At 41.7% G+C, this 27,689-nt stretch overlaps 1 protein-coding gene across 2 annotated transcripts; it reads right to left on the bottom strand.

Annotated features, from left to right (window-relative positions):
- On the bottom strand, positions 1-27,049 carry PRL (prolactin). Of its 2 annotated transcripts, XM_030190098.1 has the most exons (6): positions 26,978-27,049; positions 17,167-17,263; positions 6,518-6,702; positions 3,067-3,174; positions 488-667; positions 1-365 (listed from the first exon to the last, which is right to left on the bottom strand). In XM_030190098.1, the coding sequence occupies exons 3-6, from the start codon at positions 6,686-6,688 to the stop codon at positions 174-176; spliced, it is 651 nt and encodes a 216-aa protein (XP_030045958.1). In that variant the 5' UTR covers positions 6,689-6,702; positions 17,167-17,263; positions 26,978-27,049; the 3' UTR covers positions 1-173. The 2 variants fall into 2 exon arrangements, with proteins under 2 accessions (XP_030045958.1, XP_030045957.1); XM_030190097.1 differs by lacking the exons at positions 17,167-17,263; positions 26,978-27,049 and adding an exon at positions 8,294-8,321 and having other exon boundaries at positions 6,518-6,699.
- Positions 27,050-27,689: the final 640 nt, after the last annotated feature.

The raw sequence follows: 27,689 nt of genomic DNA, 5'->3' as shown, positions 1-27,689 counted from the left end.
TCTATCTTGGATTTTCTTTATAAAGTGGAGATATCTTGTTAATTTGCACATCAACTATTTTTTTTGGTTGTTTCAAGTAAGACAAAGATTTAAAAGCACTTTGAATGGAAAATGGCAAAACAACCAAACATAAGTAGAAATAGCATCACAGTCAAATATGTCTAGGTGATGATTTAACAGCTGCTATCATGGATAAGACGACATTTCAAGAGTTTCAGGTAGTTGTCAATCTTGTGTGAATCTCTGCGAAGGCAGTGGAGCAGATTATAAAAAGCAAAGAGGCGTGAATCTTCATCTGCAACTTGCACATCTTGAGGACCTGGCCACAGTGAGTAGACTTCATTCCCTAAGTCTCCTGGTTGAACCTAATCAGCAAGTAGATGTAGTATACTGAAGATTTGTTTGACTACAATTTTATTGACACCATCATAGACTCTATGAATAAAGAAGAAAATGGGCTGAAGGAAATCAACAACATGCTACTTACCCGCTTAACTATTTTCTCCATTCCCTCTAGGAGTCGCTTGGTTTGTTCTTCAATCTCAACAGCTTTCCAAAGAATGGTATCTGGAGCTTCTTTGATCCCTTGTACTTCAGATACCAAATGGACCAAAGGGTCATTCCAGGAACGTAGTACCCTTAGCACTAAGTTCAATAGTTCTTCATGCTATAGATTGACAACAAGGAAAAGAAATGGAAGTGGTTGGGTAAAAGGAAGTAGAACTAGAAGCTCATGAAAAGGATGATTAGAGGATGTGGGGGAAAGGGTAAGAGTGATTGTGTGGGTCTATGTGAATGAAATGGAGAGTATTAATGGGGAAAGAGAGAGCTAATCCATTCAACTAAGTTGAAATCCCTACCCCAGGGCTCCCCCCCCCCCCCGCCAAAAAGCAGGTGATTTGAATCGATAACACCGATGTGTTAGTGGTAGATATTCAATGGGATTCAAGCAGGCAAAATAGACTCCTGCCTGCTAAATATCATTCAACTGACAAGCTGCCAAAAGTCAGCAGCACTTAACTGGGTAGGGCCACTGAATATTGGCTCTGCCACCATAGACCTGGTTAAGAACATAAGAATTGCCGTACTGGGTCAAACTGATGGTTCATCTAACCCAGCATCCTGCTTCTAATCGTGGCCAATCCAGGTCACAAGTACCTGGTAGAATCCCAAATAGTAGCAAGATTCCATGTCAACAACCCATAAGTAGTGGCTTCCCCATATTTACTGTACCTTAATTGCAGTTTATAGAGTTTTCCTTCAGGAACTTGCCTAACCTTTTTTGTTTTTAACCTAAATATGCTAACTGCTTTTACCACTTCCTCCAGCAACAAGTTCCAGAGCTTAATTATTCACTGAGTGAATAATTCCTATTTGTTTTAAAAATATTATCGTGTAACTTCATGGAGTGTCCTCTTGTTGCTGTACTTTTTGAAAGAGTAAACCATCAATTCACGTTTACTCGTTCTATTCCATTCCAGATTTTGTAGACATCTACCATAGTTCCCCTCAACTTTCTCTTTTCCAAGATGAAAAGCACTAACCTCTTGAGCCTTTTTCAAATGGAAGGAGTTCCAACCTTTTAATCATTTTGGCTGCCCTTCTTTGAATTTTTTCTGACTCCACTATATCTTTTTAGAGATAAAGTGACCAGAATTGCACACAATACTGAAGGTGACATCACACCATGGCGTGACACAAAGGCATTATAATATTCTTTGTCTTATTTTCTATCCCTTTCCTAATAATTCCTATCATCGTATTTTCTTTTTTGGCTGCTGCTGCAAACTGAGCAAAAAATTTTAACATATTTGTCTCGATGAAACCTAGACTTTTTTCGATGGCGACTCCTAATGTGGAACCTAGGATCAAGTAGCTATGATGTGTCGCATTTTTGCTACCTTGAAGTGCTTTGATACTTTCTACAAGACATGCTTTTGATCCCTGAACCTGCTTTATGAAGGTGGTGACTTTGCACCTCTTTTAACTACATACTTTCATAATTTAGATTCTGACTGCTGATACAGGCATTCTTTGCCAAAACATGTGTCCTTCTCAAGTCCATTTGATTACATCTTTGTTCACTTGTTTGCCTCAGTGGATTAGTGTTTGGATTGTTGTTGCCAGTTCTTCTTTTGTGAGGGCATTGGTTTATATTAATAATTAATTAGTTATATTCTCTGGAAGACTATTGGTCCACCCCTATGCCTTTTGTTTGTTTTTGATTTTTTCACATGATGGCTTTTGCTACTCCTTTCAGCAATGTGTGCTGATTTGTGTTTACAACTTTAGTCACCATATAGAGAATCAGGGGAGTAAGTGCACACATGTAAGCAGCTTGTTAAAGAATTGGCCTTCACATACCTTTCCCTACATAACAGATTACTATCCTCCTCATTCTATAATGTGTCACCTAAATTGAAGTACTTTTAGTGTGCTTAAATCTATAGAATATTGGCATCCACGTATGCAAGTACACACTTACATGCGTAAATAGTGGTAGCGCCTAAGCACTGTTCTATAATTATGCAGGGGCGGGGCATGGGGGAAGCATAGGTGGGACCGACATTTACATAAGCAACTTACAGAGTACTGTAAGTTGCAAACATAAACTTTGCTTGGTAATGCGTTGCATTAGGCGCTAACATTTATGTGAGCCATAGAGCTGTTATAAATGTGCACACCTACATTTAGGTGTGGTAATTCCAGGTTATGCTAGTATTCTATAAGGACACGTATCTATCTATCTATATATATATATATATATATAGATAGATAGATAGATAGATAGATAGATAGATAGATAGATATAGATCTCTCTCTCTCTATATATATATATCTATATTTATAGATATAGATATAATATTGTATTAATCTTTTGCATAGACTCCTGAGGCAGGCCGTGTCAAGTCTTGATTTTTGACAATAAAACGTTGAGACCTTTGGAAGCATCATCTGTGTATCATTTCAGTCACCTTCACTGTTTTTTGTGAGTCTTCCAAGTCTGCAAGGGCATTGTTCTTCTGTGTGTAAGTCAACATCTTAGTGGAAATAGAAATGACTTACTTGAATCTGCTGTGCTTGTGCCTTGTCTTCTGGAGTGTTCAGGGAGGAGGTGTGGCAGGCATTGATGGACTTTGTTATGAACCCCCTATCTTGGGCATAGCGTTCATCCTACAGATCAATATAGCAAACTATTATTAATAAAGAGAAAAAAAATAATGAACCAGACTGTTGTTATCTTCCTACTTTCTTTGGAGGGCCATTCTTAGGGTTTTGCCTGAAGCCTGGGCTTTTGTGCTATAATCTGTGTGATTCTTTTGTATGTTGCTTAGTGCATGCCCACTTCCCACATCCTCTATTTCCCCTGAAGCTCAAGAGATCCCCAGGCCTAGCTGGAAAGAGGTACAGACTTATTTTTTCCCAACCTGGCCTGCAGTGTTGCTGCTCCAAATGCTACAACATATATGTTGCTGATGGTGTTGTGCCAGATACTGGAATAATACAAACGTATAACCATGTAGCATGTGCTACTAGTGTTGCTGTTAGATCGATGCTGGATGTGAAGACATGAGGAAGGAAAGTTTGTATATCTTCCAAGCTAGGCCTTCAGGCTTTGCAAAAATGTAACCACAATAGATCCGATTCACTATTAAATCAGTTATACACCCAAACACACTGTGAATCTCATGCACACACTTGCAAACCACTGTGTCTATGCGTATATATGTTATTTATAGTGATGGGAGGAAAAACCTCATACTACTGTGGCTTGACTTGGTTTCTTCAACCGGAAAAAAACAACACAGCTCTAAGCCCACAGTGAAAAAGTAATCATTGGCACAAAAACCTCTCATTAAGCTTCTTCAGTGATACAATAAATCAATCAAAACCACTTATCTGTACTCTGCTCTGCTGCTCCATTAATGTTCTTTTTTTGGGGAGGATATGCAGGGCAGTAAACTTTTTTGACTGAACTTTTTTGACTGGATTGTCTGCCTTGGTTTGGAGTTTTCCACGTTTTGGTTTAGATTTTTTTTTTATTTTGATGACGCTCGGAGTTTCATGACATCATGACGTTAGGACGTCATGACGCACTGTTCTGTATTGGGCGTTTCCTTTTGGAAGTGTAGCTTTAAAATTTTCGATGCACCTTTTTGCAGGCCTACTTGCTGGCTTCGTATGCCATGGGACTGTAGCTCTCAGGGTACAGGAGGATTCAGTATTTACGCACCTGCCCACTATAGTCTGTTTTGCTGGGACTTCTTCTTGCATTTATCATGCGTTTTTGTTGCTGTTCCAGGTCAGACGTTTAGGACTCTTGAAAAAGCCTAAGCGAAACGGGTCCGTCGGGATCTCACTCTGTGAGAGAACATTAACAGAGCAGCAGTGCACAGTACAGATAAGTGTTTTGATTGATTTATTGTATCACTGAAGAAGCTTAATGAGAGGTTTTTGTGCCATTACTTTTTTCACTGTGGGCTTAGAGCTGTTTGCTGTTTTTTCCGGTTGAATTAACCGAGTCAAGCCACAGTAGTATGAGGTTTTTCCTCTCATCACTATAAATAACATATATGTGCATAGACACAGTGGTTTGCAAGTGATTGTGGCAACCATTTTCTTATGGTAGGAGCGAGTAAGGTTCGCTCCTGCCCCCATCGCACCCACTGGAACACCATGGGTAGGAAGTAAGCCTGGGGGTGGGGGAATATTCTGAGGGGGATAGGTTTCTTATTGTAGTGAGCCAGAGGGAGGATGTATAAGAGGAGGGGGCCAAAAGGGGTCTTGGAGGGAGAAAAAAAGTAATGTGAGTCCCAGCCGATATTCAGCTGGGACATACATAACTGACTTAATTGGACCCCGGCTGAATATCTGAGATTCTGTAAATTACTAAAGACTTTTCTATTAAGTACATATCTTATCAAAAGACAATAAACTAATGTTGCTGTCTCTCTTATATGTTTCAACATAACCAATGCTCTAGCCTAGCTTCATGACAAACACACAATTATTCCTAATATGTTAAAATGTTATAATTAATTATCTGACTGTATCATATTTTTGATGTTTTTCTTGAATGTAAGCCACATTGAACCTGAGCTTGTTCGGGGTAATATGGGATACAAATGTCATAGATAAACAAATAAATATGCTCTGGTGGCCGGGACCTTTGAATTAGCCCTGGATATTTAGCGCTGGTGCCCAGACTTGGCACTATCACTGAATATGCAGGGCTAATCTAGCCGGTGATGATCAGCTTTTGAAAAAATGCTGACCACTTCTGGTTTAATATTGATTGGGCAGTCAAATTTTAAAAAATTGCAAAAAAAAAAAAAATATATATATATCTCACCCACTCCAAGTGCTGTTTATTTGTTGATGGAGGAATAATGGTTAAAATAGTGGACTCCTTGTGACACAGGTATAGCTTCAACTAGTCTGTACTCTTGCCTCAGGTATAAACTTAGGGACTGATATTCGATGCTATTTAACCAGATAGGGGAAGCTCTGCCCAGTAAAGTTGCACTGACTGGGTTATACCTAGATCTTTAGCAGCATATAACCAGATAGTGCCACTGAAAATTCAAGCAAACCACCATGGCACCGTCCAGTTAGTGCTGAGGAAGTCCAGGGGCTCTGTTTAGGTGGCGCTCAGTTTACTAAACAGGTAACTAACAGGGTAAATTTAGGACAGGAAGAGGGCTTTCCTAACTTTATCTGGGTAGTTATCCGGGTCCTGGTCTGAATATTGCCTGGACCTGGATAAATTCTGGCAGGCAGTCAAAACCCAGATATTTAGGGCTAATGCCTAGATTAGGCTGAGCATTATCGGGGGGAGGGGGGTCAAATTCAGCTAACAGTTGTCAGCGCCTTAAAAATCACAAACTGTCACTAGCTTAATATCTGATCCTTAGTTGTAAATCCCTCCAGATATGGAAAGGTGGGAATGGCATTTACATAAGCAACCTACCGAGGACTATAAGTTGCATACATAAATGTTGCATTAGGCGCTAACATTTTATGTTGTAAATGTGCACACCTACATTTAGGTGTGGTAATTCCAGGTTATGCTAGTATTCTATAAGGAAACGTCTATCTATCTAAGCTACAACTGAAAAGGCATGAACTAGATCCAGAATCCCTTCTCTTCCCTTACATTAACTCCTAAAACACCTAAATTCTTACAGCTTTACTAAATGAAAGTTGCTTTTTAATCAGTTACTTATGGCCTTGTCATTTTAATTTGAAGTCTCTTTTCTGTCTTATCTGTTTGTCTTCACTAGATGATGAGCTCTAAGGAGCAGGGACATTCTCGTATGTTTAAACCATTGCATACATCTAGCAATAATAATGACAATGATAATAACTGTATCGTCCTGTGATGTGGTGTATTATTCTTATTGTCAATGCAACATATTTATTGTTGGCTACTTTCTGAAACTAGGATGAAATTATTAAAGGTTTTTTTTTTTTTTTTGCAGGTCAAGACAATTTCAATCAGATGTCAAATACTCACAAATTCATTGAAAATTTCACTAGAGAGGGAGTGGATGTAATGTGACAGTTTGACAGCACGATCAAAGAGGTCACCAGTGGAGATCTGGCAGTTGACTGATCCATTAGGGCAGATTGGTAAAGAGTTCACACCCTTTCTTGGTTGAAATATATTAGTTACCAGAAGTACCATCAGCAGGACACCTGCTAGGGTATAAGAAAAATCACATGCAAATCTACTACCATATACATAGTAAAGCATGTCAAAAACATTAGTATTAATTTTTCCTGTGTAGCGATGTCTATTTCACTAAAAATGAACCTTGATTTCCAGTTTGTTCAACTTTCTTGAAACATACATATGTGTATACTTTTACAGGTAGTTTAGAAGTCAGGCATTCCAAATGGGCTTCAAGCCATCGCCATTTTAGAAAAGGTAAAATTGTATTAACTAGAGGTATATTTCAACTGTGATAGTTGAGAATCTAGCTTCAATAATATGCACATATTGTAGTTCCAGGTCTGATACATGACTAGCTCATGTGCAATATTAAACTGAATTCTATAGCAGTCTTAAAAATGCATATTGCTGATAAATGTGGCATTTTAAGGGATCTTTTCATATAATCTAAGAAGATCTCTCTCTCTCTCCCTCTCTCTCTCTCTCTCTCTCTCTCTCTCTCTCTCTCTCTCTCTCTATATATATATATATATACACACACACACATTTTGTTTACTATGTGTAATTTTACAGCTGCTCAAAAGGTGAAAAGTACTTGCATACTTTTCACTCCGCAGATTTTACAGGATTTTCAAAGTTAAAATATGTGGTTATTTCCACTTTAAAATTATCCCAGGAAAAATAGCTGCCATAGTGACACCTGCTAATTCCAAAAGTATGAACAATAGTTCTTCACTCCTTCTCAACTCTGCCCATAGAGCTGTCTTCCCCTACAGTGGGTAAAGTGGAGGAGTAGCCTAGTGGATAGAGCAGTGGGCTATGATGTAGAGAAACCATGGGCAAGTCATTTAACCCTTCATTACCATTGTAAGCCTTATGGGGGATAGGAAAATATCTAGTATAATTATATGTGATTTGCCTTGAACTATTAATGAAAAAGAAGTAGCCAAATCTAAAATATAAGTCTTGACCTCACACCAAAACCCAAGGTAAACTAGGTAAAGCTTCATCAACAGTGACATGAATACTCCAAAGAACCAAGAGCAGGGAAATAGGCACCAACATTGGCAGGAATATCTGTGGTACCAGGGTTCAATGAGCCCTCAACATTCTAAGTGGCAACAATACTCCAGGTCCTCTGAGGTTCCTGAGTTCATGAAATTTTTAGGCTTGGAAATGTTATCCTGAAGGGCACTTAATAATCCGGGGCTAAGAGTGATGCAATCATTTTTGCAATGTACTGTGTTTAGAAAAGTGCACCCCAAGTCCAGAGCTTAATTAAGATATTGATGCCCATAGGAAAGACTAAAGAGCAGTGGGAAGGAAAATAGTAGGAAGATCATCAGTACAAACAAAGTTGATTAAGTTGAAATTTAAGTTCATATAAGATGGTTTCTATCCAATAACTCAAGCATGTCTATGACATGCATACAAGCCTTCCTCTTCATCTACAGTATAAGAAGAATCTAGGATTTAGAGAACAAGTCCATTAATAGACCATAGCCTAGTCAAATTGATAAATGCTCTATACGGTCATTGTATCCATTAAATCCTAAATATGCTATTACAATATGGGACAAATAGATGTTATTAGCAATTTTGAATCACCAGACCTACCTTTCAGTGAAGCTCCACTGATAACCATGGCAGTGATTCTGTTGACTTAGGATATCAGATAACGGCATAAGTCCTTGCTTTTCAATGTCCTTGATGCAGGCTTTATATATGCTCAGGGATTCATACCGAATGCAATCAGTGGGATCTGCCCATCCCCTATCTGTTCTTTCATTCATTTTACTAAGGATGTGCTCATAATTATAAACATCAAATATGCCTTGCCTTCCCATTCATATTCAGCAAAACATGGTTAGGTGCTGACTTCAGAACCTAAAGGAGACTATTCTAGAATTTCAAATTGGATCTGGAGTTTTAGCAAAGCAGCATGAATTTTTTTTAATGAATACATGACATCAAGCAGTTAACACAACAATCCTTTCAAATCTTAGGGTAACAAAATGAAATGTGTAACTCATTAAGATCACAGTGAGCCAAAAAGTGAAATAAGATAACTGTCTTAAAAAAAATCAAGACCACTTGTTTATTAAGCAAATTGTAGAATAAAGCATAGTGTATAAATCCTGAAAGCAATATGAAGCTGATATGTCTTTCAGGAGATCAAGACGGTCTTCAAAATTGAGTCCATTGTCAAAAGCACCTTGAGGAAAAAACATATTAATCTAGACTTTTGGTTTAAAATATAACTAAAATGAATAATGTAATTTAAGAGAGTCACAATATTAAAGTTTTGCATCCAAACTGTCTGCTTTCATTATGCAGACAGTACATAAAAGGAAAATATTAGCCATTGTGAATTTCCCCTTTATACTCTCAAGACTACAGAATCTATAGGTCTAGTAATCAGAGTCTTTGACATACCCCTACATTACAGTTCTCAGAATAGCATATATATCATTTAATTCAGAGGAGCCAGTATGCATATTCACTAACTGTCGTATAGATAATCTTTTTCTAATTTTCTGAAATAGATATGATTCAATTTTATGTTTAAACTTGCAAAAGACTTTTGTAAGCCTTTCATATATATAAAAAAAAAATGATCTGTTTAATGCCAACAGTTCATGAGGAGTCAGACAAAGACTAAAGTCCTAGACTTCTGCAGTCAAAACTTTGCAAATGTAGGTAAAAACCTTAAGGAGGTGCTGGTAGCAGGTGCATAGCCATTACTGAATGAGGTCAGCAAAGATCTAGAGGTTGCTACTAAAGGGGAGGGGATATGCACACTACCTGATGGGAGGTGAAGTTAAGTATGTAAGTACATACAAATACATACACATTGCTGTACTAGGACAGACCAAAGTCCATCAAGCCCAGTATCCTGTTTCAACAGTGGCCAATTCAGGTCACAAGTACTTGGTGATCCCAATAAGCAGTTTTTTATGTTCTTTATCCCAGGAATTAGCAATAGATTTTCCCAAGTCCACATTAAAAATGGTTTAAGGACTTTTATTTTATTTTTTTTAGAACTTGTCCAGACCCTTTTTTAAACCCTGCTAGGCTGCTTTTACCACATTATCTGCAACAAATTCCAGAGCTTAATTACACATTGAGTGAAGGAAATATTTTCTCAGATTTGTTTTAAATATACTACTTAGTAAATTTATTGTGTGCCCCTTAGTTTTTGTATTTTTGGAAAGAATAAACAAGCAATTCATGTCCACCCATTCCACTCTACTCAGGGTTTTATAGATCGTTATCATTTCTCCCCTCAACCATCTTTTCTCCAAGCTGAAGAGCCTTAGGAGATTATTTTCGAAGCACATAGATATCTCTAAATACCCAAATGGACATCCATCTTCTTGAAACATCCAAATCAAGATTTTGCAAACGCACAGAACATGCATCCAACACTGCAGTATGTCCAAATAGCAAGGGGGCATGTTTTGGGTGGGACTGGTGGGGAGGGGGGCACAAAATCAGGATGTTCAACAGTGATTACCAAACAGAAAGAAATGGCCAAGCCTAAAAAGAAGGGCGTCCTAAGTTAGACTTGTTACAGGCACCTCCAGGGTACAAAAATGTGCCCTCATTGAGCAGCTGTACACTGCTGGAATTAAGGCATGACACCTCCCTTTATCCACCAGTGGTTGCTGTACCCCTCCCTCTCCCCTGAAAGTGAAACTGAAAGGTACCAGGTTCTATGACAGCTTCGGGTGTTATGGACATTCTTAGCAAAACAAGTCTGAGCAGTAGCTTAGTGGTTAGTGTACTGGATTTTAAACCAAGAGACCCCACTAACTTTTTATTATTGTGAGCCCTCCAGAAGCAGAAAAATACCTGCTGTACTTAAATATATAAGCCACTTGCAAGCATGAAAGATATTGAGGTGGTGCATATTCAGGTATAGAAGGTATTTTTCTACACCTGGTTGGTTCACAATTACAAAATATAAGAGTTAAAGTGGGGTTTGAACCTGGGTCCTTTGCTTTAAGGTCCACTGCACTAACCACTAAGCTGCCTCTCTTCTTTGCAGGGATGTCTGTGACCATTCTTCTAAGAATGCTACCAGACAGACATATTGTCCCTGCTTTTTTACCATTCATATGTTGGACGTTCTAGCTTGTAAAATGGCTATTCATGCTGGACATCCTCAGCAAACAGACGTGGAGGGGCATAATCGAAAGGGACGCCCAAGTTTTTCTGAGGACATCCTCGCAGGACGTCCCCGTGAAAGGGCGGGGAAACCCATATTGTTGAAAGAAGATGGACGTCCATCTTTCGTTTCGATAATATGGTCGGGGATGCCCAAATCTGGAAATTTAGGTCGACCTTAGAGAAGGTCGTCCCTAGACTTGGTCATTTCGGATTTTCGGCAATAATGGAAACTGAGGACGCCCATCTCAGAAACAACCAAATCCAAGCCTATTGGTTGTGGGAGGAGCCAGCATTTATAGTGCACTGGTCCCCCTGACATGCCAGGACACCAACCAGGCACCCTAGGGGGCACTGCAGTGAACTTCAGAAATTGCTCTCAGGTGCAAAGCTCCCTTACCGTGTGTGCTGAGCCCCCCAAACACACTCCCAACTGTACAACACTACCATAGCCCTTATGGGTGGGGACACCTAGATGTGGGTACAGTGGGTTTCTGGTGTGTATTGGAAGGCTCACATTTACCACCACAAGTGTAACAGGTAGGGGGGATGTGCCTGGTCCGCCTGTCTGAAGTGCACTGCACCCACTAAAACTGCTCCAGGGACCTGCATACTGCTGCGATGGACCTGAGTATGACATTTGAGGTTGGCATAGATGCTGGCAAAAAATAAAAGTTCTTTTTTTGAGGGTGGGAGGGGGTTAGTGACCACTGGGGGAGTAAAGGGAGGTCATCTCCGATTCCCTCCGGTGGTCATCTGGTCATTTAGGACACATTTTTGTGGCTTGGTCGTAAAAAAAAAAAAAGGACAGGTAAAGTCGTCCAAGTGTTCATCAGGGACGCTCTTCTTTTTTTCCATTATTGGTCGAGGACGCCCATGTGTTAAGCACGCCCCAGTCCCGCCTTCGCTACGTCTCTGACACGCCCCCGTGAACTTTGGTCGTCCCCGCGACGGAAAGCAGTTGAGGATGCCCAAAATCGGCTTTCGATTATGCTGATTTGGGCTACCCTGTGAGAAGGAGGCCCATCTTGCGATTTGTATCGAAAGATGGGCGTCCTCTTTCGAAAATAAGCTTGCTAGTAATGTGGAGGAGCATAATCGAATGGGGCACCCAAGTTTTCCTAAGAAAGTCCTCGCAGGACGTCCCGGCGAAGAGGCGGGGAAACCCATATTATCGGAACAAGATGGGCGTCCATCTTTCGTTTCGTTAATACGGTTGGGGACACCCAAATCTCAACATTTAGGTTGACCTTAGAGATGGTCGTCCCCGGTTTTTGGCGATAATGGAAACCGAGGACGCCCATCTCAGAAACGACCAAATGCAAGCCCTTTGGTCGTGGGAGGAGCCACGATTTGTAGTGCACTGGTTCCTCTCACATGCCAGGACACCAACCGGGCACCCTAGGGGGCACTGCAGTGGACTTCAGAAATTGCTCCCAGGTGCATAACTCTCTTACCTTAGGTGCTGAGCCCCCACAAACCCCACTTCCCACAACTGTACAACACTACCATAGCCCTAAGGGGTGAAGGGGGGCACCTACATGTGGGTACAGTGGGTTTCTGGTGGGTTTTGAAGGGCTCACATTTACCACCAAAAGTGTAACAGGAAGAGGGGGAATGGGCCTGGGTCCGCCTGCCCGAAGTACACTGCAGTACCCACTAAAACTGCTCCAAGGACCTGAATACTGCTGTCAGGGAGATGGGTAAGACATTTGAGGCTGGCAAAAAATATTTTTTAAGTTTTTTTTTAGGGTGGGAGGATGTTAGTGACCACTGGGGGAGTAAGAGGAGGTCATCCCCAATTCCCTCCGGTGGTCATCTGGTCAGTTTGGGCACCTTTTTGAGGCTTGGTCGCAAGAAAAAATGGACCAAGTAAAGTTGGCCAAGTGCTCGTCAGGGACGCCCTTCTTTTTTCCATTATCAGCTGAGGACGCCCATGTGTTTGGCATGCCTCAGTCCCGCCTTCGCTATGCTTCCGACACATCCCCATGAACTTTGGTCATCCCTGCGACGGAAAGCAGTTGAGGGCGCACAAAACCGGCTTTCGATTATGCCAATTTGGGCGACCCTGGGAGAAGGACGCCCATCTCCCGATTTGTGTCAAAAGATGGGCACCCTTCTCTTTCAAAAATAAGCCTGATAGTAACATAGTAGATGAAGGCAGAGAAAGACCTGTATGGTCTATCCAGTCTGCCCAACAAGATAAACTCATATGTGCTACTTTATGTGTATACCCGATCTTGATTTGTATCTGCCATTTTCAGGGCACAGACATAGAAGTCTGCCCCGCCTACCACTACCGGTGCTGCCACCCAATCTCCACTAAGCGTCTGAGGATCCATTCTTTCTGAACAGAATTCCTTTATGTTTATCCTACGCATTTTTGAATTCCGTTACCATTCTCATTTCCACCACCTCCCGCGGGAGGGCATTCCAAGTATCCACCACTCTCTCCGTGAAAAAATACCTCCTGACATTTTTCTTGAGTCTGCCCCCCTTCAACCTTATTTCATGTCCTCTAGTTCTACCGCCTTCCCATCTCCGGAAAAGGTTCGTTTGCTGATTAATACCTTTCAAATATTTGAACGTCTGTATCATATCACCCCTGTTTCTCCTATCCTCCAGGGTATATATGTTCAGGTCAGCAAGTCTCTCTTCATATGTCTTGTAACGCAAATCCCATACCATTTTTGTAGCTTTTCTTTGAACCGCTTCAATTCTTTTTACATCCTTAAAAAGATATTGCCTCCAAAACTGAACACAATACTCCAGGTGGGGCCTCACCAATGACTTGTACAGGGGCATCAACACCTCCTTTCTTCTGCTGTTCAGACATCCATTTCTAGTTCATATTTTTTCCAAAAGAAAATCCTGAGATGTTTCCTGTTGGAAAATACATGTGAGATGGATGTCCGTTTTGGATTTTATGAGTTGGACATCTCAATTCAGACTAGTGTTAGCAGAACATCCTCTCCAAGGCATCCATATAAGGCTCTGCACGTGGAAAAGCATTAATTCCTAGTGCAAAATGGCTCTTAGGAGCCAAATTATAGCTTGGAAGAAAGTGAGTTGCTGGTCCGTAAGTACATAAGTATTGCCATACTGGGAAAGACCAAAGGTCCTTCAAGCTCAGCATCCTGTTTCCAACAGTGTCCAATCCAGGTGCACCTCTGTCTAAAGCACAAAAGATGTCCTTCAAATGGCAGCACCACCCAGGAACATGAAGGAGTAGCCTAGTGGTTAGTGCAGCAGACTTTGCTCCTGAAAAACTGGGTTTGATTCCCACTGTAGCTCCTTGTGTCTCTGGGTAAGTCACTTAACCCTCCTATTGCCCCAGTTACAAATAATTACCTGTGTATACAGTCTCCAGGAACTAGGGCTCCTTTTACTAAGCGGCTATAAGCCCAATGCAGGCTTACCAGTTGCTATAACAGAAGTACCATCAGGCTACCGCAGCAGCCCGGCAGTACTTCCCACCCCTACCGCGCAGTCATTTCCGGTGCCACAAAAATGTATTTATTTTTGTAGCGCCAGACAGTACCCGGAGGTAATTGCGCATTGTCGTGTACTGCCCAGTTACTTCCGGGTTAGCGCGGGAGCCCTTACCGCCACCTCAACGGGTGGTGGTAAGGGCTTCCCCCTGAAATGGCCTCGCGGCAAGTGCTTTACTTGCCACCCGGCCATTTCCTGCAGGAAAACGAGACTTTCCCTTTTACCAGCTGTGGTAAAAGGGGGCTCCTTTTGCTGCAACTTGGTAAAAGGGGCCCTGAATTTTTGGTTTCTAAGGAGAGTTCTTCTGTTAACTAATGGTGATATTAGTAATGTCATTTGTCTCAGGTTAGTTTGAACTTTCTTACACACTGCTGTATTTACATCTCATTGATGTGCTTGAAATATTTCCTTTTTTTTTGTTGTTGTTGTTGCTGTTATCTTGGATCTTTCAATTGTGGCCTAATTATTTAACTATTTTTGAGAACTTTATTTCTGTATTATGGTTTTCTATTTTTCTTATTCATGCATATTTTGCATTGAATTTAATTTTAAAATCTTAAGAAATACATAATTTAAAAAACAATTTGCCCCATAGAAAATAGGCACATATTTATGCCTTCTTTGGAGCATGTGTAAATGAGTGTAAGGGTATTACACACTACTGAGTATCCTTGTAGGAGTCTATTTTATAAAGGCATATAAACACCTACTGTATGTTGCCTGTATAAAAGATGAATAAAATATAGACTTTTTTTTTTACAGTTCACATAGAGGGGCATAATCGAACGAAAACGTCTATCTCCATGGGCGTTTATCTCCGAGAACGGGTCCGTGAAGGGACGGACCGAACCATATTTTCGAAAAAAATAGACGTCCATGTTTTATTCGACAATTTGTGAGCTGGGCGTTTTTGCTTTTCAGCGATAATGGAAAATGAAAGTGCCCGGCTCAAAAACGAATAAATCCAAGGCATTTGTTCGTGGGAGGGGCCAGGATTCGTAGTGCACTGGTCCCCCTCACATGCCAGGACACTAACCGGGCACCCTAGGGGGCACTTTTACAAAAACAAAAAAAAAGGTAAAAGAGCTCCCAGGTGCATAGCACCCTTCCCTTGTGTGTTGAGCCCCCCAAATCCACCTCAAAACCCACTGCCCACAAGTCTACACCATTACTATAGCCCTAAGGGGTGAAGGGGGGCACCTACATGTGGGTACAGTGGGTTTGGGGGGGGGGGGTTGGACGACTAAGCATTAAGCAGCACAATTGTAACAGGTGGGGGGGATGGGCCTGGGTCCACCTGCCTGAAGTCCACTGCACCCCCTGACAACTGCTCCAGGGACCTGCATACTGCTGCTAGGGAGGTGGGTATGACATTTGAGGGTGAAAATAAAAAGTTGTGAAACATCATTTTTTGTGGTGGGAGGGGGTTAGTGACCACTGGGGGAGTCAGGGGAGGTCATCCCCGATTTCCTCGGGTGGTAATCTGGTCATTTAGGGCACTTTTTGGGGCCTTATTTGTGAAAAAAACAGGGTCCAGGAAAAGTGCCCTAAATTCTAGCTACAAACGCATACTTTTTTTCCATTATCGGCGAAAGGCACCCATCTCTGTTCGGGTGATAACCATGCCCCAGTCCCGCCTTCACCACACCTCCGACATGCCCCCGTCAACTTTGTATGCTTCCGCGATGGAGTGCAGTTGAAAACGTTCAAGTTCGGCTTTCGATTATACCATGTTATTCGTTTTTGTGAGATAAACGTCCATCTCCCGATTTAGGTCGGAACTTGGGCGTTTTTCTCGTTCGATTATAAGCAGGATAGGCTCTGTGTTATAAAATTATCCTCCCCACCCCACTATGGACATTATGAAACCAGGCCCACCTTATAAAACATTGCAATAAAGAATCTAAATCGAGAGACACAAAAAATTAGGTTGTTATTCAATGAAATACTTTTATAGGAAATGGTAAAAGTAAAGATTTGTAACATCTTTAGAAGCGAAAGGTTGCATCTAGAACTAAAGGATTCTCCATTCTGGGACATGCATGTGTGAATATCCATGGTGTGCATGTATACATGGATTTGGTCAAAGTCCTCATGGTATCCTGAAAGTTTTATGTGGATAGGGCACCAACCAAAAATATATTAAAAGCACAGACAGACAATACAGTATCATAAGCCTTCTTGTCTTTAGACAGGAGGTGAAAAGAACATTTCTCTTACAAAACAGATCACAACTTCTGTAATTACAACAGCAGTGGATAGTGATCGTGAAGGAAATGCAACATGAGTACAGTATATTGAGAATATTTGTAGGCCTGTAATTGTTTTTTATAGAATCCAGGGGAATGTGTTTAGCCAACAATTCCTTTTAGTTGAAAGAAACAGACTAGTCAGACAAGGCCCCCTGCATTCCAAATGGTACTAATAAATACGCTTATCTGTTCTGCTGATACAAACTTTTTCTGAAATGATTTATGCCAGTGTTATGGACTTCGAAAGTCCCTATGTGAATATTGGGTAAAGAAAAAAGCATATTAGACAAAGCTTTGCATATGAGAGGTCTACATGTACTGTACATTGCACTAAAGAGTGTTGTTATAATTAGCAGAACGTACAGTTTGTTCTCAAGTTTAATATGTCTATGGTAATCTCAAATCTTCTTGGTAGGCCAACTGCATGAGGCCTAGCTTTATTACATGAAAACCATCTGTATGAATATATTTACAAGAGCTTAATCTGTCATCTGCTCCTCTGATCCATTTACCATAAAAGATTTCTAAATGAGCTGATTCTAATGAATCATAATGAGTTTTAATGAATGTCCTTACCTGGAGATAAACCACTGCATGGTCATGTCATAGGAAAGCAGATTTCTTCAGGTCGTTCTCTTTTCTCATGGGTCCATAGATGTAACTAACCATATAACTGCAAAAGCAATACAAACAAAGAAAACGAGCAGTAAGCAGGATCAATGGTTGTACAATATGATTTTGTTTTAATTAAAGGCCATATTGAGCAATATCCAGTTGTTTTTCTTTAGGCCTGGACTATCAATCTCTTTCTTTTAACTTAATTCAGACCTAGGTGTTATATCTAATGAAGGGTGGTTTATCAAATGAGTTGAAATAAATAAATCATTGATTTTATCTGAACTACAAGGGAAACTATAAAGACTTCAGTTATTTAAATTATAACTGCCAGGTAGAAAAAAATATTCAAATTGTATGTATCCTGAGTATTTTAACTGCCAGTATCCAAGAACATGGGGCTAATTTTCAAAAGAGAAGAATGTCTCAAAAATGGCATAAAGTGGCATTTGGATGTATTTCAAAACTTGGATCTGAGGCATCTTTCTCTGCAGTACATAGAAATCACAAGGGGGCATGTTGGGGGGAGGGGGATTTGGGCATTCCCACAACTTGGATGTTTTTCTGTTAAATTAATGAAACCAAGCAAAAACGTCCAGGGCTAAAGGTAGACATTTTGGTCTAGACCTATTTCAATCATGACTAAATCATAAAAAGGTGCCCTAAATGACCAGATGACCCCCAGAGAAATTAAGATATGATCCCCCTTAATCCCCTAGTAGTCACTGACCCTCTCCTACCCCCACCCCGCCCCCAAAGTTGTGAAAGAAACAGCCATTGCAGTCTGCGTATTTTTTAAACGCTAGCTATGGAGGTGAAAAATGCCAGGCTGGATAATGGCCGGTGCTGAATTTCCGGATAAGGCAGTTGGTATCAGAACTGTGCAGATTGCAACTAATGCAGAATACTGCAGAAAAATGATTCATAAAGCACAAAAAATTGATCAATTGAAATGTGATCAATTGATTTATTGAAAGATTTGCACTGGATGCCAGTTAGCTCCCATATTGAGGGGTGGCATGTCTTGTTTACAAGATTATCAATGGTTTTTCCCCCCACTCTCTTGTTCAATTGGTATCCATTTCTTCTTTTTGGTCTTCAACTCGTTTTTGTTCTACATTGAGACTAGGTTTTCCTACTGTTAGGAACATCTTGCTTAAGAGGGTCTTTTACAAAAGCTTAGCTCAAGTTATCTAAAGCAGGGCCCATTTTATTCCTGTGGGCCCTGCTGTAGATAACTCGAGCTAAACTTTAGAAAAGACCCCCTAAGTGTTTCTATGAAAGTTCATTTAGCTCTTAATCCAGTAGGATTTGGAAACTGATACCTATATCTTTATGAACTGTATTTAATTATTTATCATTCAGAAAATCATTGAAGACTTACTTTTTTTAGTAAACATTTTGATTTATAAATAGTTTATTAATTGGTATTTTATAATAAGTGGTTAGGGGTTTTAATTCTTGGGTTATGTGACCCACTTTGATTCTCCAGTAGATAAAGGTGGGAAATACAGGAATAGAATGGAACTTATCCGGGTAGTCACAATATTTAGTCTGCTGTTCAGGTAACTTAGGACAGCATTCTTTGGGGATCAATATTTCAAAGCCGTTATCCGTATAACAGCTTCTGTTTTCTGGATAAGTGCTGTGAATATCCTAGCAGACTGCCTTTGCACTATGCAGATAGTGCGGGAAGAGCATGGGTGGAGTCAGGATGGTCCCCGAACTTAGGCAGCTTTCTACCAGGTCAATATTCAAAAGCACGGATAACAGCTTTTTCCTTTAACATAGTAAATAATGGCAGATAAAGACCTTAATGGTCCATCCAGTCACCCAATAGTCACATTCAATATCAATTCATGATTAAACCAACAATCAATGTGAAATAAAATACCTGATCATGGTCTTTCTTTGGCATTTCTAGGACTTAGACCATAAAAGTCCACCCAGCACTGTTGCTAGAGTTGCTGTCAAAGCCTACTCCAGCCTATCAGAATCCATTTTGTCATTTGCAGGACACAGATTGTAAAAATCTGCCTGGTACTGTCCTCATGTTCCAACTGCTGAGATTGCTGTGGAAGTCCCCTCCAGTCCATCCTAAACTGGATTACCATATATGGGATACAGACCATATAAGTCTGCCTGGCACTGGCCTTAGTTTTTCACAGTCAGAGTCACTATCTAAGCACCAGTCGACATATCCACACACGGGCAACCATTTAAGTTTTGTTTTAATATCATCCATTTTCTAAATAGAGATCCTCTGTGTTCATCCCATGCTGTTTTGAAGTCTTTCACCCTTTTTGTCTCTACCACTTCCCTCAGGAGGGTTTTCCAAGCAACTACCACCCTTTTCTGTGAAAAAGAAGCTCCTGACATTACTCCGAAGTCTACCACCCTGCAACCTCAATTCATGTCCTCTAGTTATAGCATTTCCCCTTCTCTGAAAAAGATTTGTTTCTATATTAATGTCTTTCAAGTATTTAAACATCTGTATTATATCTCCCTTGTCTCTTCTTTCTTCTAGGTATACATATTCAGGTCTTCCAGTCTCTTCTCATAGGTCTTTTGGCACAAGCCCTATACCATTTTTGTCACCTTCCTCTGAACTGCTTCAAGTGTTTTTACATCTTTATCAAGATATGGCCTCCAAAACTGAACACAATACTACAGGTGTGGGCTCACCAATGACTTGAACAAGGGCATCAACACCTCCTTTTTTCTGCTGGTTATGCCTCTCTCTTTGCAGTCTAACATCCTTCTGGCTACAGCCACACCTTGTCACACTGTTTTGTTGCCTTCAAATCCTCTAACACTATCACCCCAAGGTCCCTCTCCATGTCTGTTCATATCAGTCTCTCATCTCCTAGAAGGTGGAAGTTTGACCCCTAGCCAAAGCACATGTAAGTATAGGTGAAGGGAGCTGCAAAATATGCAGAAAGGTGTTCTACTACTACTACTACTATTTAGCATTTATTTAGCATTTCTATAGCGCTACAAGGCGTACGAAGCGCTGCACAAACATAGAAGAAAGACAGTCCCTGCTCAAAGAGCTTACAATCTAATTGACAAAAAATAAAGTAAGCAAATCAAATCAATTAATGTGTACAGGAAGGAGGAGAGGAGGGTAGGTGGAGGCGAGTGGTTACAAGTGGTTACGAGTCAAAAGCAATGTTAAAGAGGTGGGCTTTCAGTCTAGATTTAAAGGTGGCCAAGGATGGGGCAAGACGAAGGGGTTCAGGAAGTTTATTTCAGGCGTAGGGTGCAGCGAGACAGAAGGCGCGAAGTCTGGAGTTGGCAGTAGTGGAAAAGGGAACAGATAAGAAGGATTTATCCATGGAACGGAGTGTTACCAGAATGCTTCCCACTGATCAGGCCATTAGCATTTTATCTCTTAGAATATTCTCTCTAAAAACAGTGATTATATTCAGTTCCCTGGTACAGAAGACGAAAGAAGGATGTAAAAAAGTGAGCTTGTGAGATAGGCCTCCAGTCTGTTGGATACACTCCTTACAAGTGACATGTACCATCTGATGAGGTAGCACAGTGGATCTACAGGAGGGTAGGTAGAAAGGCAGAGCAGTGAGGGCACCTGGAAGGCAAAGCATTAAAGGAATAACACAGCTGCACCATGAAGGGTCCAGCAGCAGATTATGTCCCCAGTGGCACATGGTTGCCTGATGGACATAACTTTGGCTTTCCTACCTTCTGAAGCTTTGTCCAAGGAAGTGTGAGATAACATTGCACAGGAGGAAAGAGGGAAGAAAGTACCAATGGATAGCATGTAGAGGAATATGTAGAAATGATTCTTTGAGAAAAGGTTTACATAGTGGGGACATTGTATAGGTTGATATTCACTGAGCAATCCCTGAAAGCATCACGAGTGTATCCAGCATCCACACATGGTCTCAAGGATAGCCTCGTCACTTATTCAGGTGTCTCAAGGGTAGCCACAAAAAGGTCACTCAGGGAACAAAAGAGACCTGTGTCACTCACTACCATGTCTCTCTTTCTTTCTCTGTTTCTCTCTCTCTCTCTCTCTCTCTCTCTCTCTCTCTCTCTCTGCAGATGGAAGATCTGAAGAAGTTGGCCAGGTAGATTCCTCTGCAGCAGAATGCTTGGCTACAGGAGGTTTGAGCAGAGTTGCAAGAGAAAGGAGGTGTATGCTAAACTCTTGCTAAAGGTATCTGCATTCCTTCTTGACCAATGTATGCATATGTAGCTGGTCTACTGTCAGTAGGTATCAGACAGTGGCGTAGCCAGAAGTCAATTTTTGGGTGGGCCAACAGGTTGGATGGGTGGGCACTAGACAGTGGTTTGCTGGTAAATGTTTAACAACAGGCTCTCTCCCCGGTCCACCTCTGCGCCCCCCCCCCCCCCTCAAAATTGCAGAGCTGGCTATAGCCGGGGAGAGAGCCTGGGGGGCGGGGGGGGGGGGGAGGCAATGCATTACTCTCTCCAGGAAAAAAAAAATTTAAATGATCCCAGGTTCCAATCTAATTCATGTTTAATGTGGGATAATATGCCATAAATAAGTAAATATAAACTTTTAATGTTGAGCACCTGATTCTCAAAGTGGACATATTCCAAACACTATAATGAAAATAAAATGATTTTTTTTCTACCTTTGTTGTCTGGTGACTTTGTTTTTCTGATCATGCTGGCCCAGTATCTGATTCTGCTGCTATCTGTCCTCTTATCTCCGTTTCCAGAGCTTCCTTTCCATTTATTTCTTTACTTTTCTCTTTTCTTCTTCATTTCTTGCTCTACATCCGTAAGTAAAAGCTGGGTCCTCCGCAGACTTGACTGTCCAGTGGATCCAGCTTCTGCCTATTTTCTCCATCCATGAGCTGTTTTTCTCCTCTCTTCCTTTTCCCTCATATATCCTTCCTCTCTCTTCCCTCCCCTCCATCCATGTCAGCATTTCTTCTCTCTCCCTTTCCCTCCATCCATGTGCATCTCCTTCCTCTGTCTTCCCTCCCCTCCATCCATGTCCAGAATTTCTTCTTTCTCCCGTCCATCCATGTGCATCTCCTTCCTGTCTTCCCTTCCTTCCCCTCCATCCATGTCCAACAATTCTCTCCCTGCCCTCCCCTCCATCCACCCATGTCCAGCAACCATCCTCTCTCCACTGCCCTTCCCTCCATCCATGTCCAGCAACTCTCTTCTACCCTCCCCTCCATCCACCTATGTCCAGCAACTCCCCTGCCCTCCATCCATCCATATCCAGCAATTCTCCTCTCTTCCCTGCCCCCCTCCATCCATCCATATCGAGAAAGTCTCCTCTCTCCCCTGCCCTCCCCTCCATATCCAGCAATTTCTCCTCTCTCCCTGGTCCTTGTCCTCCCATCCATGTCCATCGATGCTCCTCTCTCCCCTTTGACCATCTCCCTCTCATTCCCTCTCCAGCACTCCCATTCCCCCCTCTGTCTCTCCCTTACCCAGTCTCCTAAATTCCTCCCCCATCTTTCACCCACTTCATTAGTCCCCCATTCCCCATACTCTGTACTTGCTACCCCTCCCAGTGCCATCTATCTCCTGCTCCTTCCTTCTGCTCACCACCCCTCCCAGACCCATCCTTTCCTCTGCTCACCAACCCTCCCACTCCCATCCATCTTCTGCTCCTTCCCTCAGCTCACTACCCCTCCCAGTCCCATCCTTCCCTCTGCTCACCACCCTCTGCTGAATAAAGAAGACAACGTGGATGCAGGCAGCACAGCAGCTCACTGGTTTGCTTGCTGTGCTTTAAGTGAATGGCGACGGCTGTGCAGGGGAGTAGAAAGAGATTTTAAATCAATGGCTTCCTTCTGTAGTTGCAGCAGCGAACTGGCGGCACTAAAAGCATAAAGCAGCGAAGCTCTTCAATTCCGTCCTTCGCTTTCCTTTTCCTGCCCTCTCAGCGTCCTGCCTTCCTTTGATGTCATTTCCTTTTGGGCGGGCGGGATGCTGAGAGGGCAGGAAATGGAAAGTGAAGGACGGAATCGAAGAGCTTCGCTCGCTGCTTTATGCTTTTATTGCCGCTGCCCGCTAGTTCGCCGCTGCTGCCAGTCTGGAGAGATCAGCTGGGTGGGCGGGCCTGAGCTGAAATTGGGTGGGCCTGGGCCCACCCAGGCCCACCCATAGCTACGCCCCTGGTATCAGAGCAGCCCCAGATGTACTATAAAACCAAAACTATAGGTCCTCTGTCTGTGGCAGCAGTGGAGCAGAATGTAAGACACATACTCAGTTCCTCTAGCACTAGAAAGGTTGCTGGTGGAATGGGGGAGCATCTCCTTTCAAGATCTAGGCTAGACAATAGTGGTAGAGAAGGAAAGAAAAAAAAGTGAGTCCCTGCAAGCAGAGTATTAAACCAGCCTTTATTGCTCACCCAGATCAATGAATATGTAGTAAAGTATCCTAACTCACAAAGTGATAAAGGGAATAGAACTCCTCTCATATGAGGAAAGGCTAAAGAGGTTAGAGCTCTTCAGCTTAGAAAAGAGATGGCTGAGGGGGGATATGATTGAGGTCTATAAAATCCTGAGTTGTGTAGAAGGGGTAAAAGTGAATGGATTTTTCACTCTTTCAAAAAATACAAAGACCAGAGGACATTCAATGAAATTACATGGAAATAATTTTAAAACGAATAGGAGGAAATATTTTTTCCATCAAAGAACAGTTAAGTTCTGGAACTCACAGCCGGAGGATGTGGTAACAGCAGTTAGCGTATTTGGGTTTAAAAAAGGTTTGGACAAGTTCCTAGAGGAAAAGTCCATAGTCTGTTATTGAGACAGATATGAGGGAAGCCACTGCTTGCCCTGAATTGGTAGCATGGAATGTTGTTACTAACTGGGTTTCTGCCAGGTACTTGTGATTTTAATTGGCCACTGTTGGAAACAGGATACTGGGCTAGATGGACTATTGGTGTGACCCAGTATGGCTGTTCCTAACTTCAAAAACTGGCATACTGGCCATCACTTACAGACATGGATATAGTCCTTGGAGTGGCTCCTTGCCTCTTTGAAAGTTCACTTTTCTTCTGTGGGTATGTCCTTTAAACTGTTAGTGGAATATTAGTAGGACGTTCTCATCTAATGGCACATCTAGGGTGGCAATAATCCTTCACGCCTTTCCTCACTCTTCACTTCTTTTCAGCTGGACTAACAGAATGTACCCTTTCCCAAAGGGGCAATTAAAACATTTTCTAAAATCCACATTATCCATTAATCCTTTATTAACCAGAATAAATGTTCCATTGTACTGCTCACCCCTTATATCTGTTTCCTTCTCTTCTGCATATTCTCTTCTGCTAGGTTGATGCCACTACTAGGTCAACCAAATAATAGGTAATGGCACCTTGCTTAGTGATCTTTTCCCCATTGTCATGTTTCAGGGTAAGTGAGCCCTTGGACTGCGGTGGAACAGTACTGCTTGCCTGCCCAGAGGACAAACTGTAGCAGGTGGTAGATGAGTTCCTGCAGAGAGGAACCAATGGAAGCAAGAAGCTGGACTTAGAACTGGAAGCTGAAGCTGTACTGGAGCTGGAACCAGGACTGGAAGAAGGAGCTGTGCTGTAAGCAGAAGCTGTTCTGGAACTGGAACCTACACTGGAAGCAGAAGCCATGCTGGAAGCAGAGGCTGTGCTAGAATTGGAACCGGAACTGGAAGCAGGAGCTGTCCTGGAAGCTGGAACCAGGGCTGGAGGCTGAACCTGAGCTGGAAGCTGGAACCAGGATGACCTATTGCAAGGCAAAGAGGCAGATAGCAGTGACTGCAGGAGAAGGCCCAGGGTGATGATGTCAGTGAGGGGTGGGCCTGAGCAGCATCAACCTGAATCCAGCCTCCCCCGAAAGAGCATCCACAGTTTCAGCAGGCCGGAAGAGGGATCAGTGTGGTAAATACCAAATAGTGGTAAACCCATCATTATCAAGGAGGTCTGTTACCAAATCCATAGCTTTCTGGGTCCAAGGTTTTTCAGGCACTGGGAGGGACTACAGTAGGCCCCAAGGCCAAGAGTTAGAGGGCTTGTGGCAGGCACAGATAGGACAGGAACCCACAAAATCATAAGTACATAAGTATTGCCATACTGGGAAAGACCAAAGGTCCATCGAGCCCAGTATCCTGTTTCCAACAGTGGCCAATCCAGGTCACAAATACCAGGCAAGATCCCCAAAATTTCCAGAAATAGTGGTTTTTCCTCATGTCCATTTAATAACGGTCTATGGACTTTTCCTTTAGGAAGCCGCCCAAACCTTTTTTAAACTCCGCTAAGCTAACCACCTTTACCACATTCTCTGGCAACGAATTCCACAGCTTTCTTCAAGCTTGGCTACCAGTAAGTCCAAGAAATTAGTTCCAGTATCTCTCAGATACCAGGATATCCAGCCATCTTGGACTCATGTCCCCATGTCAGTACCATGTCTCGGAGGCGTTTGGGAATAACCATCTTGCCAGGTGAAATCGGTGTAGATGCTGCAGCAAGAATCTTAGTGGGATCAATGACATGCTGGGTTTCAGGAGTCTCTTCGGATGTTGAAAATGAATGAGAAAGAGCGTTGGCCCATAGGTTCGTCTCAGCCCAAGGTACAAACAATATAAATAGTTAAAAATTCATAGTGAACATATCGGTATATAGCTGACATGTGAGCTTCTGCAATCATTAAAACTTTCAAAATGATGGCAGATAAAAACCTGCTGATGTCAGAAAGACAGCCAATAGAGAATCATTCGGGGGGGGGGGGGGGGGGGGGGACCAAGGACCAACATGGAAAATAAAATGTCCAATCAAAAGGACTGCCAAATTGCTCAGTAATTAAAAAAAAAAAAAACACAGATCATTTTATGCTAGTGTTAAGACCACAAGGCTCCACAGATTGCAACAGAAGTATCCACCACTGCTCTCGCTGTAGCAATTTCAACCCATGATCACCACCCCGCATATTGGCAGCCACATGCTCAATTACATAACATACAAATTGCTCTAAATGAATGGCTTAGCGTGGTACAATGGGAAACTAATGGAGATCTCAGTTTCCTACAGGCTACACAAGTTCTGTGTCCATTAATCTGTACATGTAGGCTGCATGTGGTTTTACCTACATACAGCTAGTTATATATACATTTCAATATACATCAACATAGTCAGTCTTACTATTTGTTGAACATTTCTGCATGTACTGTTTACCATTAATATTATTCCTAAATGGTGCCAATTAGTACTTAATTACTGGCAATACTTGACTCGTTAGCCAATTTAGTTTGGTACGTATTTTGAAGTGGTGCCCATATATAGAATCTAGGGGCAAATGACTTTATAGAATAGTGCTTAGAGCGGATTCCCATGCCCAACTTTGGGCATGAGGACTTATAACTGCTGAAAACTGGTGTAAATCCTTGTGCCTAACTGATGGCCGTTGGGTGTGCAACTCCAAGTATTCTATAAGATGATGCGTAATTTCTGGAAATGCCTATGATCCGCTGATACATCTCATAAGAACATAAGAATAGCCAGACTGGGTGAAACCAATGGTCCATCTAGCCCAGTATCCTTCTTCCGCAGTGACCAATCCAGGTCACAACTACCTGGCAGAATCCCAATTAGTAGCAACATTCCATGCTATCAATCCCGGGGCAAGCAGTGGCTTCCCCCATGCCCATCTCAATAACAGACTATGAACATGTCCCATGACCATGCCCCTTTTTTTTGAGTTGTGCATTATGAAATTTAGGCGCAGATGTTATAGAATAGCGACTAAGGCAAATGTGTGTGCAAATCCAAAATGGTGTCAATTACCTTCAATTAACCTCAACAATTGAATAATAGCACCTAATTAGTTTGTGTGCACATCTTGTATCTGCATCCAAATATAGAATCTGGGGATTACTGCCAATAAAAAACACAAACAAAACAAAAATACCTGTTAATGACATGAGAAATGACACAACATGAACATTTTCAGGCCTCACACCCTTAATAAGTACTATAAATACCAAGTTCTGGTATTACATGGTTACATGCATTTAGTTGGTGCAGCAAATGTAGGTGTTCTGGATTCTATTAAGGCTTACATAGGAAACTTAGCGCAAACTAGCCAGACTGGGAACTGGAAGAACAATTATAAACTTAGGTGAGAAACTGGCTGAGCAATAGAACTCAAAAAGGTGTGCGCTATGCAGTGTATTCTGCTGATTGGAATGTGACCAGCAGAGAACTACAGGGAACAGAGCTCAGACCCCTCTAATTTGATGTCTTTAAAATGATATTGTAAAAAATTAGAAGGGAAAATGTGCCTATTTGCATATGATATTAAAATATGCAAGAAAATAGGCATATCAGGAGTGTAGTTAATATAAAATATGACATTAAAAATTTGGAAGAATGGTCCAGGGCTTAGCAATTTCACTTTAATTTAGAAAATAAAATCTGAATTATGCATTTGGGTAAATTTTGTTGGTGAAGAACTTGTAGTCATTAAAAGGGAAAGAAACCTGGGAATATTTGTGTA

This window comes from Microcaecilia unicolor, chromosome 1, assembly GCF_901765095.1.
Source record: "Microcaecilia unicolor chromosome 1, aMicUni1.1, whole genome shotgun sequence".
Classification (NCBI taxonomy): Eukaryota; Metazoa; Chordata; class Amphibia; order Gymnophiona; family Siphonopidae; genus Microcaecilia; species Microcaecilia unicolor.
Note: the sequence above shows the minus strand (reverse complement) of the source record. Positions and strands in the feature narration are given on the sequence as shown.

Excerpts from the sequence above, each read along its gene's own strand:
- PRL (XM_030190097.1), bottom strand. The coding sequence starts at position 8,321 with ATGGTTATCAGTGGAGCTTCACTGAAAG. Across the intron at positions 6,700-8,293 it reads CAGTGGAGCTTCACTGAAAG|GTGTCCTGCTGATGGTACTT; the intron begins GTAGGTCTGGTG and ends ATACCCTAGCAG. Across the intron at positions 3,175-6,517 it reads GTGAAATTTTCAATGAATTT|GATGAACGCTATGCCCAAGA; the intron begins GTGAGTATTTGA and ends ATTGATCTGTAG.